Genomic DNA, 15,411 nt, shown 5'->3' on the forward strand with positions numbered 1-15,411 from the left:
CAAGAGCATGAACCAACGAGGTGCGGCACCACCAGCCCTATGACGATCAATGCGAAGGTTGCGTCTCCTTCCACCCTGATGCAGTGACTTCACGATGCCAATCAGCAAGAACAGAAGAACACCGATGGGTCAGCACCGTCACAGCTTCTTTTAATTCGGCAACGAACAAGAAGGTACGAATTGAAGACATCAGTAATGTCCTTACCTTCCAAATTCTTGTTATCCACCGAGACGCTATCAACGTCCTCTCTATCCTCGCAGTGGCTACCCACCGACAGCGCCCCTGGTCTCCCTCTTATTCGACGACGATCGCGAGCGGCTCTCTTCACACAATAGACTACAACCGACTCAAATCGGTCGCACCCCATCTGGCAGCGCCCCCTCCCTCTACTCGCATTCGGTGCCTAAACGGCTTGCTCCGAAGCGGCTACCTGTCCAAGCAACCCCTGATTGTCCATCGTCAAGGCAGCCTTTCGGGCGCAAGCACGGGTGAAGTCCTGAGATTTCGGTGGCGGTTACCCTCTAGCCATGATGGCGCATCAGCACCATAGCAGCGACGCTTGCCCCATAGCCACCCTCATTCGAGGGCTGCTCCCCTGAAGCCACGGTGGCCCTTTTAGGCGAGTCGAGAGGCGGCCCTTCTCGGCGGTGGCACCCGGCTACGCATCTTCTCGGCGATGACCCACACTCATGGAGGCCTCATTTTCCCGATATGGCATGCTCGAGCCAGCCGTGGCTCACGTCCCAGCGGTGATGGTGGCATGCCTGAGCTCTTGCCGACTGGCGATCGGCGCACGATGACGGCATCCTGGCGGCGACGAGAGCTCAAAATGTGTGGGCTGGTAGGGGGGCGACCACCTTAATTAAGATTTATTTTCTTGCAAGATTATACATTAATTCACCTTAATTAAGCTCAAAGTACTTTTATGACCATTAGTGCTTAATTCAAGCAGAATTACAATGCAAAATTTTAAGTGATTACCTCAACTAATATCGGTATAACACAAGGTCATGGATATTATAAAATCTACTGCAATATTTGCAGATTATGCTCATAACAGTAAATTACTAGTGCCACTATTGTGCGGTCTACACTAATTTTTGGTGACTACCGTCAGTGTTAAACCATTGCTATACGGTCTACACCATTTTTGGTGACTACTGTCAAAGGGTTAATTCACTACATTTGAGATCTACAACATTTTGGTGATTACCTTCTATGTGATTACCTCAATTTAAATATTTGTGAAACATAAGGTAATAGAACAGTGACATCTATTGTATATTTACAGATTATCCACCATTACTGTAAGGTCTATATTTTGTCATCTTGACTTAATGACTACCTTTAATGTGTTCTTACAAATATTCTACTTAGCATAACATAAAGTAGTAGTAACAAAGATGTCTACTGATAAATATCAGATGATGCCTCCTACTTCTACAAGATCTCACCATATTTAGTGACTATCTTCAACGTGTTAGCTATGTAATTTGAGGCCTACACTATGTAATTCAAGTCTTAACTTGACTTTACAAAATTTTGAATCATTATTATAATATTACCATGATGATTTTTAATTTACCTATAGTAAAATAATCAAATCTATGGTTCAAAATCCATATATGATACAATGACGGGCAAAGAGTTCGATAAACTCATGTTTGATGGTCACAATTAACTAACATGGGCAATAGACATCAAGATCAGTCTTGTGTCACGCGAAAAAGTAGCGATACTACCACCTCCCCAAGAGGGAGAACCAATGTTACCAAATCAAGTTAAATACGAAGCTTTATACATAATAAGGCATCATATCCATCTAGATTTTAAATCTGAGTATCTAATGGAAGAGAATTCAAGCACTCTATGGCTAGATCTTAAAACAAGATATGAATAGTAGAAAACAATTATTTTGCCTAATGCAAGTCATAAACAGAAATATCTTCAACTTCAAGACTTTATATCCGTCAAAGATTATGATCATGATGTTCATAAAATCTGCTCAAAATTGCGTTTCTACGAACAAGAACCTACATATGTGAAAAAGATAGAGCTATTGTGCTTCCTGTTGATAGGATCTTACAACAATAATATCGTGCAGGAGAATACTATGTTTATTCTAACTTAATCCATGTATTACTTTAGGGCAAAAAGCATGATAAACTCCTTCTAAGAAATCATCATCAACGTTTAATTGGTGCTACTCCTTTACCTTAAGTATATGCTAATATTCAGAATAACAACAAGTTTGGTGGCTCATTTAAATGCCATCCAAATAACTTTAATGGTAAACGCAAACGCAATAAGAAGTAGAAGCCATGTGCACCGGATCAGGGTCAATGCATTTTCAAACTTGACAAATCTAATGTTTGTCACAAATGTGGATACTACAAGCACTCCACTAAGAAATGTTGCAACCCGAATATTTAGTTGATCTGTATTTATAATCCGTAGGACATATATCGACCTGCTAAAGGACAAAGATTTGAAGCACACTTTAATCTTCAATCTAGCTCCACCAAGGAGACTATTTATTCACAATAAGTTCTATAAGAACCAAGTAACATCCAGACTCTTCAGCAGACAGAAGTTCCATGAGCATAAAAAATATATTTGTCAAATTTGCTTCACACGATATGTTTGAAGATCTTAACTAGTCTGTCAATTCTTTAGATATCATGTTATCTATATCCTATTAAATATTATAATACAATATTATATCAACACTATCATACTACAAAGTTTGTATGTATTCTATATATCTGATAAATAATTTCATATCAAATTCTTCAATTCTATATATAGATTACTACGGGAATCAATCCGGTGGAGGAAATGTGACTGGTGGACATATGCATCACAAATTCTATATTTAGGGAAACTAAAATATTTTCAAACTCTTACTAAGAGACAAATAAATATTTTGACAATCGCTGGACACGATGCAATTATTTTTAGCTCTGATCGTGCCATAATTACTCTCCCTATGAGTACTCAAGTCAAAATGGATGATGCTATGTAGTATCTCGTTTCAATCCATACCTTATAAGTTATAGAGATATTCGTTCGAATAGTTTTCACATCAAAACCCATGATGACAATAAAAGAGAAATTTCTCCACTTAATCAACGGATATGGTAAGCCTCTCTATATACCATCTGGATTGTACTATATATATATATATATATATATATATATATATATATATATCAAACCCGTACCATATATTACGTATAAAATAATTTTTCTATCTTGATCAAATCAAGAATTGGTATGACTGCATTAGTCACTCTACATTAGAGATGATGAGAAAAATTATTAACAATTCTATTGGTCATAGTATTCCTAAAATCTTTAGATTTATGTGCACCACAAGTGTCACAAGGAATTTAATTCTAAGGCAATCTTACCTTAAAATCCAAAATACGTCACCTAATTTCTTAACCACCTCCAAGAACATATATATGGCTCTATTCAGCAATATTATTGACCATCTAGGTACTCTACAATGCTAATTTATGCCAAACTCTTTGTTCAGATACTCAAAATTAAAGCAAATTATCCTGGACGCATGATCAAATCTATTCACATGGATAATGTCGTTCCTTAATGTGCATTCAATTATTGTTTGTTTTTGACACTAGTGCATTAAGTATCCTATGTGTATATTTATAATGGTCTAGCTGAATATCTTATAAGAGAACCAAATCATTTACATGACCAACCATAGAATTCAAATTTGCCAGCATCTTATTGGTGACATGCGACTTTACACCAAATTCATCCAACTGCAATCATACGACTCCCTCCGTTGCAGTTAATACATTGAAATTTAGCCTCAGCCAAGTATTTCTCATCTGCGAATCGGTTACGTTCTACACGTACCGATATCACCACCGTACAACATACATTAAAGGGCATTGGAGATCAATATGTGGTACAATTATTCGTCAATCATATAATACCTCAAGTCCCTCATAGGGGACATATTCATGGTCCATATGCTAATAATATTTTGAGGATAATTTCAGATATTAGTGGGAGATTAATACTACAAATAATGACATGAATCATAAGAGAATGTCACATACGTTCACATTTAGTCTTCAGTTCCATGTACTCAAGAATTTGAACTCCAAGTTCAGAGAATCATAAATTTGTAACATATTGCAAATAATCTGTCAAGATGCATTTACTGACAATAAATGTGTCACCAAATCCTATATTCCTACTAGGAATGTGCCGAAATGAGTGGATGTAACAAACAAAATCACTCAACTTCCAAAGCAAAATAAGAGGAAGAGAAATACGGTTACAAAGGATAAAGCTTTTTGCAAGCTACCGCGGAAATAGAGGAATCCCTCCTCCACGATAGTAAATGCAAATTAACATTAAATTGATAGACACCTTATAAACTATTCACTATCCAAATGCCTATGGATGCTCAGCATCCAAATGCCCAGCATAAATGTGTACACAAATTCAGACGCTAAGTCAAGGGAACACCCTAACTCTATTGTTTTTGGAAATGCATGTAGTTAAATAGGATAATAGTTTTACAAATTATATTGATTCTATAGAATCAATCAATACCAAAGACTACAAATTATCAAAAAAATATTTCTCCTCAAAAAATACAGAAGATCTTCAATTGTATCCAGGCCAAAGTCCATCATGGCATGGCAGGATGTCTCAAGCACTCGGACTAGAAACAATTGAGATAGAATTGCACTCGCTTATAAAAAGAGATGTATTCACAAAAATAATACTTATACCTTCAATGTCTTCCCTACAAAAGCAAAATAGATTTTTATTTCATAAGGTGGTGAAATAGCGAGGCTAGTAGCACAAGAGTTCACACAGAGACCCTGCATCAATTATGATACTACATACCCCATGATATGTGTAGAAATTATGTTCTCATATTCAATATTATTGAAAAATTAAATGAATTGGATAGATTCAAACATACAAGTCCCTAATGAACTTCGCATTCTAAATCTAATTACATAATATATATTGTATACAGCTTAAAGACATTCTATGACTTCAAGCAGTTATATTGATTGTGGTAAAACTGACTAAATGAGTTCCTTCCATAAAAGGGTTACTCCAATCATAACAGTTGCATATGTGTGTTCATAATAAAATATGTAATAATCTTAAAGATGAAATTTGAGATGAATGATTTGGGTAAAACCAAATTTTGCTTAAGTCTACAACCTAAGCATATTCCTTCAGGAATATTTATCTATCAGTCCACTAATATTCAAATGATATTGGACAATCATATCTATCAAAATACTTATGGTCATTCAATCCATAAATATGAATCAAGATCAGTTCATACATTGGGTTGACGATAAAAAGATATTGAACCTACAGTTCTATATATTAGTATCATCAAAGCGCTCATGTATCTTACAAATCGTAACATATCTGATATTGCATTTGTAGATAACTTGCTAGTCTAAATAGTACAGCTCTAACAACGCCATTAGGCGGGTGTCAATGAGGATATCCATAGATATCTTTATGGTGTCAAAGATCTAGATTTTTCTATCACAAAAATCAAGACATGACTACAGTGGGATATGTAGATTCTAGCTATATAACTGATCCCTATAATACCAGATCACAGATTGATTTTATAGCAATATAGTCTTTTCATAGGAGTCATAAAAATATATTACAGTGGCTGCTTACACTTATTATTCTGAAACATCACTTATATATGTATGGCTTTGCAGAATGATCAACAACATAAAATCATATGGTATAGTTCTATTGAATCATCAACCATTATCTATGATGATAATTCAGTATGCATTACTTATATATAAACATATTATATAAAGAGTAATATAACCAAACATATTGCCCCTAAAATATCCTATCCTCGTAATAAGAGATAGAAATCTTTGTAACTAAATCATTTGATAATCTCTTATATCTATTTACTAATCCTTACCAACTTTCGCATTCAAAAAATATATTTATAGAATTGGTATGTGACGATTATGAGATTTGTAAGGTTCAGGGGGAGTTTATCCCTAAATAATAATATGTTCATATTATATTTCGCTCTTTTTCTTTATGAGTTTTTCCTATATGCTATCTCATATAAGGTTTTTGATGAAACAATATCTACATAAAATCATATGTCATATCTCTTATTTTCTTTTCGAGGTTTTTAAATGAGGTATCAAAGATATATCTATTATTCTCTAAACTCGTTTATAGGTTTTTTATTTTAAATATTTTCTCATATGAGTTTAGATAATAATCAATATATGATATACCATTTTCTCCTTATTTTCTACTAATTTTTAAAGGAGTTTTAACAACATATTACTATTATTCCTACTATTTTTCTAAGAGGTTTTTTTAGAGGTTTTAATATGATTTATAGATCATAATTATTATTCTCTAAACTCACCAATGAGTTTTTCTTTACTAGGTTTCTCATATAAGCTTACAATAAAGCAATAATCAATATATGACATATCATTTTCTTCTTACATTTTTCTATTAGATTTTAAAGGAGTTTTAATGGCATATCAACATATTATTTTCTCCTCATATTTTTCTCACGGTGTTTTAGAGGAGTTTTTAATAAGGAGTTTACAACTGGAATAATTAATCAAGAGAAAGTGTTATGAATAGAACTTTTGGTGTAACCATATGATCAATTATCAAAAGTAGTGTCTATTAAGAAGGGGTTTCTTCCCAATAAATATATCTTTTTATTATATCCTTTTATCATGTATAAATATATAAACACCTCATATATCAATTTAAAAGTTTCATTCCCTACTCTCTGTACTCTCTCTTCACTTTCTATTTACAATAGCCCCTTCTTGGATTATCTAGGGCATGGCGAGGTGGTGGCTGTTCATCTTCCCCTCCGTGTAGCCACGGCTTGGCATGTAAGCCCAACCCATCTTAACCTCTTTTCTCGAAAAAAGAATGCTGCTGAGTGTTTGCAAATAAGAGGGCTTCTTTGGCAAGTTTTGTGATTTAATACAAATTTACTTCATTTTGGGCTAGGTCCCACTCAATCCAAACATACGCTTATGCTAATTCTATTGTTGCATCTTTACCTTGTGAAACATCTCTTGTTATCTATTCAATCTCTGAAGTTGAAGCTATTAGTATCACAATTTCTTTAGTTCCAAGTTATCGAGATTTTAGGTAAGACCATTCCATGCGATCAAATTCAAAAGACAACATTCTAGTTCCAAACTTGTGAGACTATTGAGTCCACAAATAAAACCATAGCCTGTACACATGGATAGCTTATTACTCACTTTCGCAAGTTTATGGGCATACATATCTAGTTTTTCATAGACCTACTTACCCTAGGCCCTCGCAATCCAACTCGAGGGTCCCCATATTTTGTTTAGGTCCTATATCTAAGAAAGGATCATTTAGAACCTGTTTGGATGCAAAGTCTTTCTAGAGTTTTGAAAAAAATATTATGGTTTCGTAAAATACTTTGGTTTTGAAAAACTTATAAGTGTTTGGATGTAATAAATCTTGTAGTTTTGAAAACCATAGTATTGCCAAACTTTGTGGTTCTTTTAGACTTTTGAAAATTTCACCCATGATCCCTTTTTTCTAAATCGTGATATTACATAGCTCTAATTTGTAAAACTGTAGTTTCTCAATACTCTAGTTTTTCAAAACTACGACATTTAAACAAGGCCTAAACGTCTGTATACCTTTCGTCCAAGAAAAGAGCAAATAGGTGCTACCAGCTTTATGCCTTGCATGATGTGATGATGACACCTACTTCAACTAAGTTCCACTGGTTTTATTTATTCTTTTAACTCTCCAAGTCATACCCTCCCAGACCAGACCAATAGAACACTATCTGAACAAGCGACGACACAGCCATCCTACAATCCTCCGGTATACTGTAGCATAATAACGGCTTCGGGTAAGCTAGGAACAGGAAAATTTTGGTATGGTGCTAATGACAGCATGGGTGCAGATGTACATATAGGAGACTCGTCAAGTTTCGCCAGCTGAGGAAGCTTCAGGGAACGGAGGCGAAGGTCGGCAGCAGCCAGCCACGTCCTGTCGCGAGCTCCACGTACGCTACAAACTTCTCCTGCGCGTTTGGAATGTCGAGGATCAGATCATCAAGGCCTTCCTTGACGCGAGCAAAGCCTTTGGTCATCTGGTTGATGGTTATCAGCCCCTCGCCGAAGCACTCCTGCAGCAGCGCCAAGATGCTGGCGTCGTTCTGCTTCTCCATTGCCATGACCAGCGCTTTCTTTACCACTTCATGGTTGAAGAAGGGCATTCCAAGGTCACGGATGCAATGGCAGGCTTCCCCCAAGTCACCGCCAGTGTTGTATTCTTCCAGGAGCTTGGAGATCTTGTCCTTTGCATCTTCCACTGCCCAGCCAGTGCCTCCACCCCAGCACCGCAGAATCCGCTCACCAGAGTGGCGAGCTGACAGCAGAGCACGGGCCATCTGGACAGTTTGACTACCACTGCTGTTCGGGCGAAGCTTGTGGCTGATTTCATCCAAATTCAGTGCAATCAAGACTTCATCTATAACCGCCCTGGCCAGGAAGAGGGCAAGTTCACTGCAAGCGTCCACAATGTCAAGGGCAGTGTCTTCTGCTGACTGCAGGAGCATTATGAATCCCTTCATGATGTCATCAGTGGAAAATAATTCCAAGCTGAGTGAAGAAAGGAGTACGGAGGCCATCTCCTTCTCTCTGTTCTTTTTGTCCATAGCAAGTGTAATAAGCTTCTTGAGGAAAATAGGATTGTATTCTGGAGCAGAGAGCTCTTCAAGGCTTCGAATAAGTTCTGGAATGTCATCTGAGAGAAAATACTCCTGTATTATGTGTCCAGATTCTTCTTTAAAACGCTTCATCTTTTCACCACTTGCATTCCGCATCTCTTCCTCAGGAGCAGCAGTTTTACTAAAAGAAGCATCAAGCCATCCTTCAGATATGGCTGTTGAAACCAGCTTGTCAAAAAAAGTTTTAGCAGAAGGAATATCAAGGCTCAGGTCATCAACACTCTCAGCTAGTCGAGAAAACCCCTTTGACATTTGATTAGAACTGATCAAGCAACCTGCAGTTGCCTCCTTCAACAACTTCAGGATTAATGGCTGCGCAGACATGTTCTCCATGCCGAAGGTGAGAGCACGTTTCACAACTTCATGATGGAAGAATGGAAGGCTCAGCTCCCTTATGCACCTAAAAGCTTCATCTATGTCTCCACTCTCAATGTACTCTCTCAAAATATCCTGGATCCTCTTTTTCACCTCTTCCACAGTGAAGTGAGTGCTTCCACCCCACTTGCGTTCAACTAACTCCGCATGGTGGGGAGCTGACAGGTAGCTCTTATCAGCAACTTGCAGAACTTCAATACCCTTGGAAGATTCTGGAAGCAGTGCTCTGGCTCGAGTGAGGAAAACAGGGGGCAAGATTTCATCAACAACAGCACGCGCAACGAAAACAGCCAAGATATCAACAGCATCTGGTATATCAACAGTCAGATCTTCTGTTGACTCCAGAAGCATCATAAAGCCTTCAGTCATCATGTAGGAGCTCAGTAGATCAGCATACAAAGAAGATAACAGGACTGACGCCATTTCTTTTTCTTTGTCATGACGGTCCATTGCCATGGATATGAGCTTCTTGACAAAATAATGCTGAAACTGATCCGATCCAAGACCCCTTAGCTCGGAAGCTGCCAGCTCCACATCTCCTGTACTAAAATACTCCTCAACTACTGGGACTACAAGCTTTTTATAGCTGTCTAATGTACCAGGAACCTGCATTTGCAGTGTACAGAGCATTATTAGATTAATGTACGTATCAACAGAGAACAAAATGCAGGTACAATCATAAGGAGTAGCCAGGTCAAACCTTACTGTTCCCATTGACTAGTTTGCTCAACTCTTGAGATGGTAAGGAATCTGCATCTTCAAGGTTGTCTTGTTCAGTTTTCCCACCAGCACCTTCTGGAAGCAGTATCCACGGAGTAACCACAATATCAGAACACTGAATATTGACAAAAAATAGGTCGACAACAAGATGATATCTCCTTCAAAAGACTGCTATGACTTCCAATGCATGATCATTAATTAATCTTCAAATGCATTATCTAGTTTTCATATCGTCAATCTACATAAAAAAGGGAATAACCTAAGCAAAGTTAATGCTCTCATTTTTTTTCCCTGACAAATCCCACCACAGTTCAAAATATTGCTATTAAGCCTTACTAGAATAGATCATCCGTAACTCATACTGTCATAGCCAATAACTAGCTGTGAATTGACATGTTCACAGTTCATATTGCAAAAAACTTGTAGTGCTATCAATGTGTAATAAACAAATGTGAAAAAGGGCCACAGATAACACATGCCAACACTAGATAATGGAGATCTAGAATGGACAAGGCTCGCTACAAGACTGAAAACAATGAATTCAATTATACACAGTAAAATATTGCCTAAACAACCACATCAACTGAACCTTGTTTTTAAGAAACAAATATAAATTCATGCCATTGCCAGCTACAAAATGGCCACCCAAATTTTTGGATAGCATTTCACCTATATACATTTTAGGGATCATCAGGGTTGAGTTTGTAAACAAAACACCTATTCCTATAACGAGCTTCATATAATGTGAGGTTCTCAGCATACTGCACTTAAATGTTTATGGAAAAATACGGAAAAGCCCCTCAGTTAGAGCTTATACCTTCGACGGAAAACCCCTACCAATGTGTAGCCATAATACCAATAAATTGTGGAATCAAAACAGCTGCACTCACATCAACATATATCGATATTTGAAACCGACAAATGCATTACTAATTGCACGGGCAAGCAGGGCAGCAGGATGTAACTTCCAATAACGAAATCATTACCACTTTGGGTTTTCAACCTTTTCGATCAACAAGAAGAAAACTAAAAACTGCCAGAAATCATTACCAATGCAAAGTTTTTCCTGGATTTAAGCTCGAGCTTAAGCCACTCCAAACAGGTAGATATAGCAACCAGAGCACAAGGGCGGTGCTCGTGTCAAACTATATGGAAATCGACATGCACTACCAATCGCAAGAACAAACAACGAAGCAGGAACTAACTGCAATAAAAAAAGCCGTTTTAACTTTGTCGGATCCCTACTGATATCATGGTTCAATCATTTCAGACAAGAACAAGACAGCCTAGAACCACCAGAAACCGTCGCCAACGTACTACATAAGGTCTCTAGCGACATGAAACCAAAGAGGAATCAAACACCAGTTTTCCCGCCACGCGAACAACAACATTAGGCCAATAAGATTAAACAGATCAAAACACAATCCCAGTCTGCCAACACTCGCCAAACACTGAAATAACACCAACCACATCAAGCACAACAGCCCATTATTCAAGCTAATCCATGCATACAAACAGGAAACCCTAAGACCAACAGAATAACAGATCCCTCCCCTATCCTGGTTATCATCACCAAGCCACCATCTACAGGACACAACCCCAAGCAACAGCAGAGCCAAGCCCTTTAATTCCATCCTCTACGTCTCCAACCATTTATCTCACAGAGTAGCATCTCATAACATAATTCAGTGCTTCGGAGAGGAAAAGAGATGACCATAAGGATGGAAAGCTGTCACCTTTCTTCACAGGGTGGTGGTGCGGGAGGTGTCGGACGGCGATCCCTCCGTCCGCCGGCGCTCCCCCGCCGGTGGCCACCCGCAGGTGCCCCTCCGCCAGCATCCGCGTCGGCGACATCGCCCCCTCCTCCGCCGCCATCTCCCTCTGCCTCCTCCTCCTCCGCCCGCCCTGCACCACACACAAGCACCCACACACAGACACGGCACGCCCCGAACAAAACCAAATCAGGACCAAAATCGAGCGAATCAAAGCGGAGTCTTACCGACCCGCGACGAGTAGGGAGGAGGGCAGGCGGCGACACGCACCTGTGGAGATCGGAGTCGGCGGGGCGGTGGCAGAGACGGCGGAAGACGACGCGGATCTCACCCCGGGCGTGGCGTCCGCCGCGCAGTGAGCGAGTGCGAGCGATCGAGGGGACGCGAGGGCAGAGGGGAGGGGAGGAAGGTCTCTTTTTTATTTGTTGGCCTCTGACGACTCAGTAATTATTTATGGTTCTTAATTTTGTGTTTGGATTAAGAAACCTTTATCATTTATTTTATCGGATTTAGTGAATGATGTAATGCTTATTTCATATCTAAATGTACAGGATGGCTTTCCCTAAAAAAAATTTGCCGCCATGGTACTGACAGGAGGGCCCACCTGTCACCTGTACAAGGCTGTCGAGCTGTGTGGTTATTTTGGTGGGCGTAGCGGGTGCTGCTGCCTCTGCAACGGGTGTATGCACCGGCGGGTGACTGGGCGCCTGGAACGGACGGCTGAACCGCGGAGCGGCGTATGGGCGGTGTCCACGAGAGCGGATGCCGTGAGCAGCGCCAGCGGATGAGCATGGGCGGGGCGCCGCCTGCCGTCCGCGTGGCAGCGACGAGACGGAAAGCGACGCCGCGGTGGACGCTCCACGTGGCCGCACTGCCGGAGCACGTAGGTTACCGTGGAAAGCTTGACGAAAAGCAGCAGCAGCAGCGAAACCCGCCCGGTTTCGCCGGCGGCGCCCGAAGCTTTTTGGCCCAGTCCATGCACGGCGCGTTGTTCAGTCACGTGGCCGACCCTGCCCGCGCAAGGCGACACCTTTCCACGCTGTGCGTATGCTTATCTCGATCGATCCGTACATGTGTGGCTCCATTCAACCGCGCAGGTCTGCAGGATTATATAACTAACCACTGGCGGAGCTTATTGAAGGCCAAGGGGGACTTTGGCCCCCCTATTAACTTCAAAACTATTAGTATAGTATTGGTGTTAGGTAATAAATCAGCTAATTATACAAAGATTAGTACGCAATCATTTGAGGTGGTCCCTCTTAATTTTGGTGTAAGCTCCGTCACTGTAACTAACCCAACAGGTGTCAGTGACACACGGGACAGGATAAATTCAGCTAGCACGAAGGAGTAGCATCATCACACATCCCGGCCGGATGCCCGGACAGAACAACTTCTACATCAGCTGAACATTTGGATCGGAAAAGATCATCTTTACTGGACCTGAACTTTATGCCTCACTTTTCAGTTATACATAGTAGTACGCAGCAAGCACCACCATCCACGATCGTCCATCCACTGGGACAAGCGTTCGATTCGATGGGCAAGCTCTCAAGTAGTGGTATTATTTACGGTGAGTGCTACGAGTGAGCTAGACTATGACTTGTCGAGGAGGTTTTGGAGGTAGAGGTTGAGGATGTATCTGCCGGTGGAGAGGACGTCGAGGCGCTTCTCGCTGGGCTCGTACCGCCCCTTGCGCAGCTGGTACCGGTGCGTCACCGCCGAGACCGTGTACGCCTGGCCTTCGATCGTCACGCTCTCGCCGCAGTGGATGTTCTGCGTGATTGCCACCATCCCATGGTCCATCGCACAATCAAGAACAACAACGTTAATAAGCAAACAGTTTGTAATTAGTGGTCAGTACTTGCCTGCAGATGCAAGGGACATAAAATTTTTTTGCAAACTACTAAAAGACAATTCTGCAGCAGCCTTAAATAGGTAGCATAGTACTACTGGCAATTGTAATTGTCGAAGTTGCACAGTACTGGTAGTATTTGTACTTGCTGAAGCTCGCAGAATAACAAAGCTAACGAGCTCATAATCTGGGCAGGGGAGTGGGGATTGTCAATCCGGGCATGCACGGTCGCAAATTCGCAGCTACGAATGTTAGGGGTGCAAGTACACATACGTTCCAGACCTTGACGCTGCAACCAAAATTCTGAAGCAACCTAGCACTCTGCATACACAATGCTACGCAGTTTCTGAAGGAGAAAAGGATCCCGATAGCTTAATTACCAATAAGTGCATAATGTTTGGGATCCTGGTTTGCAGATTTAGGATGGGCTCTACTAGCGCAGCATTTGCTTCCCGAGTTCAGGTTCGAGACCAAGTTTTTACACGAGAAGGTTGGATGCTTTGCAGACTTAATCGTCGGTCTTCTCAAGTTAAACTGACAGAGTGACAGGTGAACAAATTCATCGTCTAAGCTCACAAGAATTTTTGTATAGCCAGTTTGCATGCATGCGTTGCTTCATCCAAAACGGAACTAATTTCTGTACAGTGGATGTTCTGCTTGGTTGTGTCATCATCCATGGTCCATCAAACAATCAACAACAACATAGTTATTAATCATCATTTGTGTAGCGATCATTACTTGGGTGCAGATGCAAGAGACATAAAAGAGAACAGCAAACTAAAAGAAAATCCCTGCAGGAAGCTATGCTAGTGTTTAGAAGATTACTGGTACTACTGGTGAGTGAGATTACTGAAGCTCCTAGAACAACACAGGTTCAGGCTGTCAATGTTGGTATGCATGCTGCAAATTCAGTTGCCGGTTTAGGAAGTTAGAGGAGCAAAACATATTTAGTAGATCTCATCGCTGCAACCAAAATTCTGAGCTATTTTTGAAAAAATATCTTAACAGGCCTGGCAGTCTGCACGCACAGTGCTGCAAGATTTACGCGAGGAGGTTGCACGGCAAGTGCTTACTGCTGCATGCTTAAGCATGGGTCTATTAAAGACTTCAGGTTAAATTAATTGGTGAAACAATATATTCAGTTCGATATTTACTAAAGTTCCCGTATCTAACTAGTCTGTACATGCTACATCCTCGGTGGGATACATGGATTACAATTTGTACATGCTACATTATTGTACTGTTTTCGGCCTATTCCTGAATTGATGGGTCGTTCCACCGACACTACCCTTACCGGAGTACTCCTATGCTAAGCTACATGCATGGCAGTTCGGCGGAGACAGAACATATGAACCAGCTAGCTGCAGCATATATGCATCACGATAAGAAAGTTAAAAGTAGCTGGAAAGGGAGATGCGTGCGTACGGTGGGGAAGCAGCGGACGCCGAGGCAGCGCGGCGGCGGCGTAATCTCGACGACCTTGAAGGGGTGCTTGTGCTCCTTCTCCCGCTCCCTCTCCCTGTCCCGGCCGTCCTTGTTCTTCCTGCACACCACCGTGAAACGCGGCTGCAGCAGTTGCAAAGGAGAAGGAAAGGTTAGCTACCGCTATTTCATGGCGACAACGCTAGGCAGTCGTTCTCGAATCGCCCAACTGAATTTGCAGATGCATGCCCGAGACTGTGCGCTAACCTTGTGGTACGTGAAGGAGGTGGAAGCAAACATGGCCATGGTGGACGAACTGCTTGCTTGCTGCTGAAGAATTTTGATCGAGCTGTTCTTGCGAGGACGAACCGTGAAAATGGTTTGATGGCTTGGACTGGTCGGCAGATATTTTGATTCTGCGCTGATGGATGGTTGTAGTTGA

The 15,411-nt window shown here is 40.8% G+C and overlaps 2 protein-coding genes across 3 annotated transcripts; both read right to left on the reverse strand.

Annotated features, from left to right (window-relative positions):
* Positions 1-7,799: 7,799 nt before the first annotated feature.
* LOC133888561 (MA3 DOMAIN-CONTAINING TRANSLATION REGULATORY FACTOR 1-like) lies at positions 7,800-12,269 on the reverse strand. 2 transcript variants are annotated; one of them, XM_062328849.1, is made up of 4 exons: positions 11,966-12,269; positions 11,660-11,828; positions 9,904-9,995; positions 7,800-9,809 (listed from the first exon to the last, which is right to left on the reverse strand). In XM_062328849.1, the coding sequence occupies exons 2-4, from the start codon at positions 11,796-11,798 to the stop codon at positions 8,046-8,048; spliced, it is 1,995 nt and encodes a 664-aa protein (XP_062184833.1). In that variant the 5' UTR covers positions 11,799-11,828; positions 11,966-12,269; the 3' UTR covers positions 7,800-8,045. The 2 variants fall into 2 exon arrangements, with proteins under 2 accessions (XP_062184833.1, XP_062184832.1); XM_062328848.1 differs by having other exon boundaries at positions 9,904-9,998; positions 11,966-12,267.
* A 655-nt stretch (positions 12,270-12,924) lies between these two features.
* LOC133888562 (uncharacterized) lies at positions 12,925-15,411 on the reverse strand. Its single transcript, XM_062328850.1, has 3 exons — positions 15,237-15,411; positions 14,973-15,113; positions 12,925-13,468 (listed from the first exon to the last, which is right to left on the reverse strand). The coding sequence occupies exons 1-3, from the start codon at positions 15,273-15,275 to the stop codon at positions 13,289-13,291; spliced, it is 360 nt and encodes a 119-aa protein (XP_062184834.1). The 5' UTR covers positions 15,276-15,411; the 3' UTR covers positions 12,925-13,288.

This window comes from Phragmites australis, chromosome 13, assembly GCF_958298935.1.
Source record: "Phragmites australis chromosome 13, lpPhrAust1.1, whole genome shotgun sequence".
Lineage (NCBI taxonomy): Eukaryota > Viridiplantae > Streptophyta > Magnoliopsida > Poales > Poaceae > Phragmites > Phragmites australis.

What these genes read in the sequence shown, in the direction of transcription:
- LOC133888561 (XM_062328848.1), bottom strand. Translation starts at nt 11,798, where the DNA reads ATGGCGGCGGAGGAGGGGGCGATGTCGCCGACGCGGATGCTGGCGGAG. An exon ending in CCACCACCCTGTGAAGAAAG is followed by an intron (nt 9,999 to 11,659) that starts GTGACAGCTTTC and finishes TACTGCTTCCAG; the next exon opens with AAGGTGCTGGTGGGAAAACT. An exon ending in TAGTCAATGGGAACAGTAAG is followed by an intron (nt 9,810 to 9,903) that starts GTTTGACCTGGC and finishes CTGCAAATGCAG; the next exon opens with GTTCCTGGTACATTAGACAG.
- LOC133888562 (XM_062328850.1), bottom strand. Translation starts at nt 15,275, where the DNA reads ATGGCCATGTTTGCTTCCACCTCCTTCACGTACCACAAG. An exon ending in CCTCCTTCACGTACCACAAG is followed by an intron (nt 15,114 to 15,236) that starts GTTAGCGCACAG and finishes CAACTGCTGCAG; the next exon opens with CCGCGTTTCACGGTGGTGTG. An exon ending in GCGTCCGCTGCTTCCCCACC is followed by an intron (nt 13,469 to 14,972) that starts GTACGCACGCAT and finishes GCAATCACGCAG; the next exon opens with AACATCCACTGCGGCGAGAG.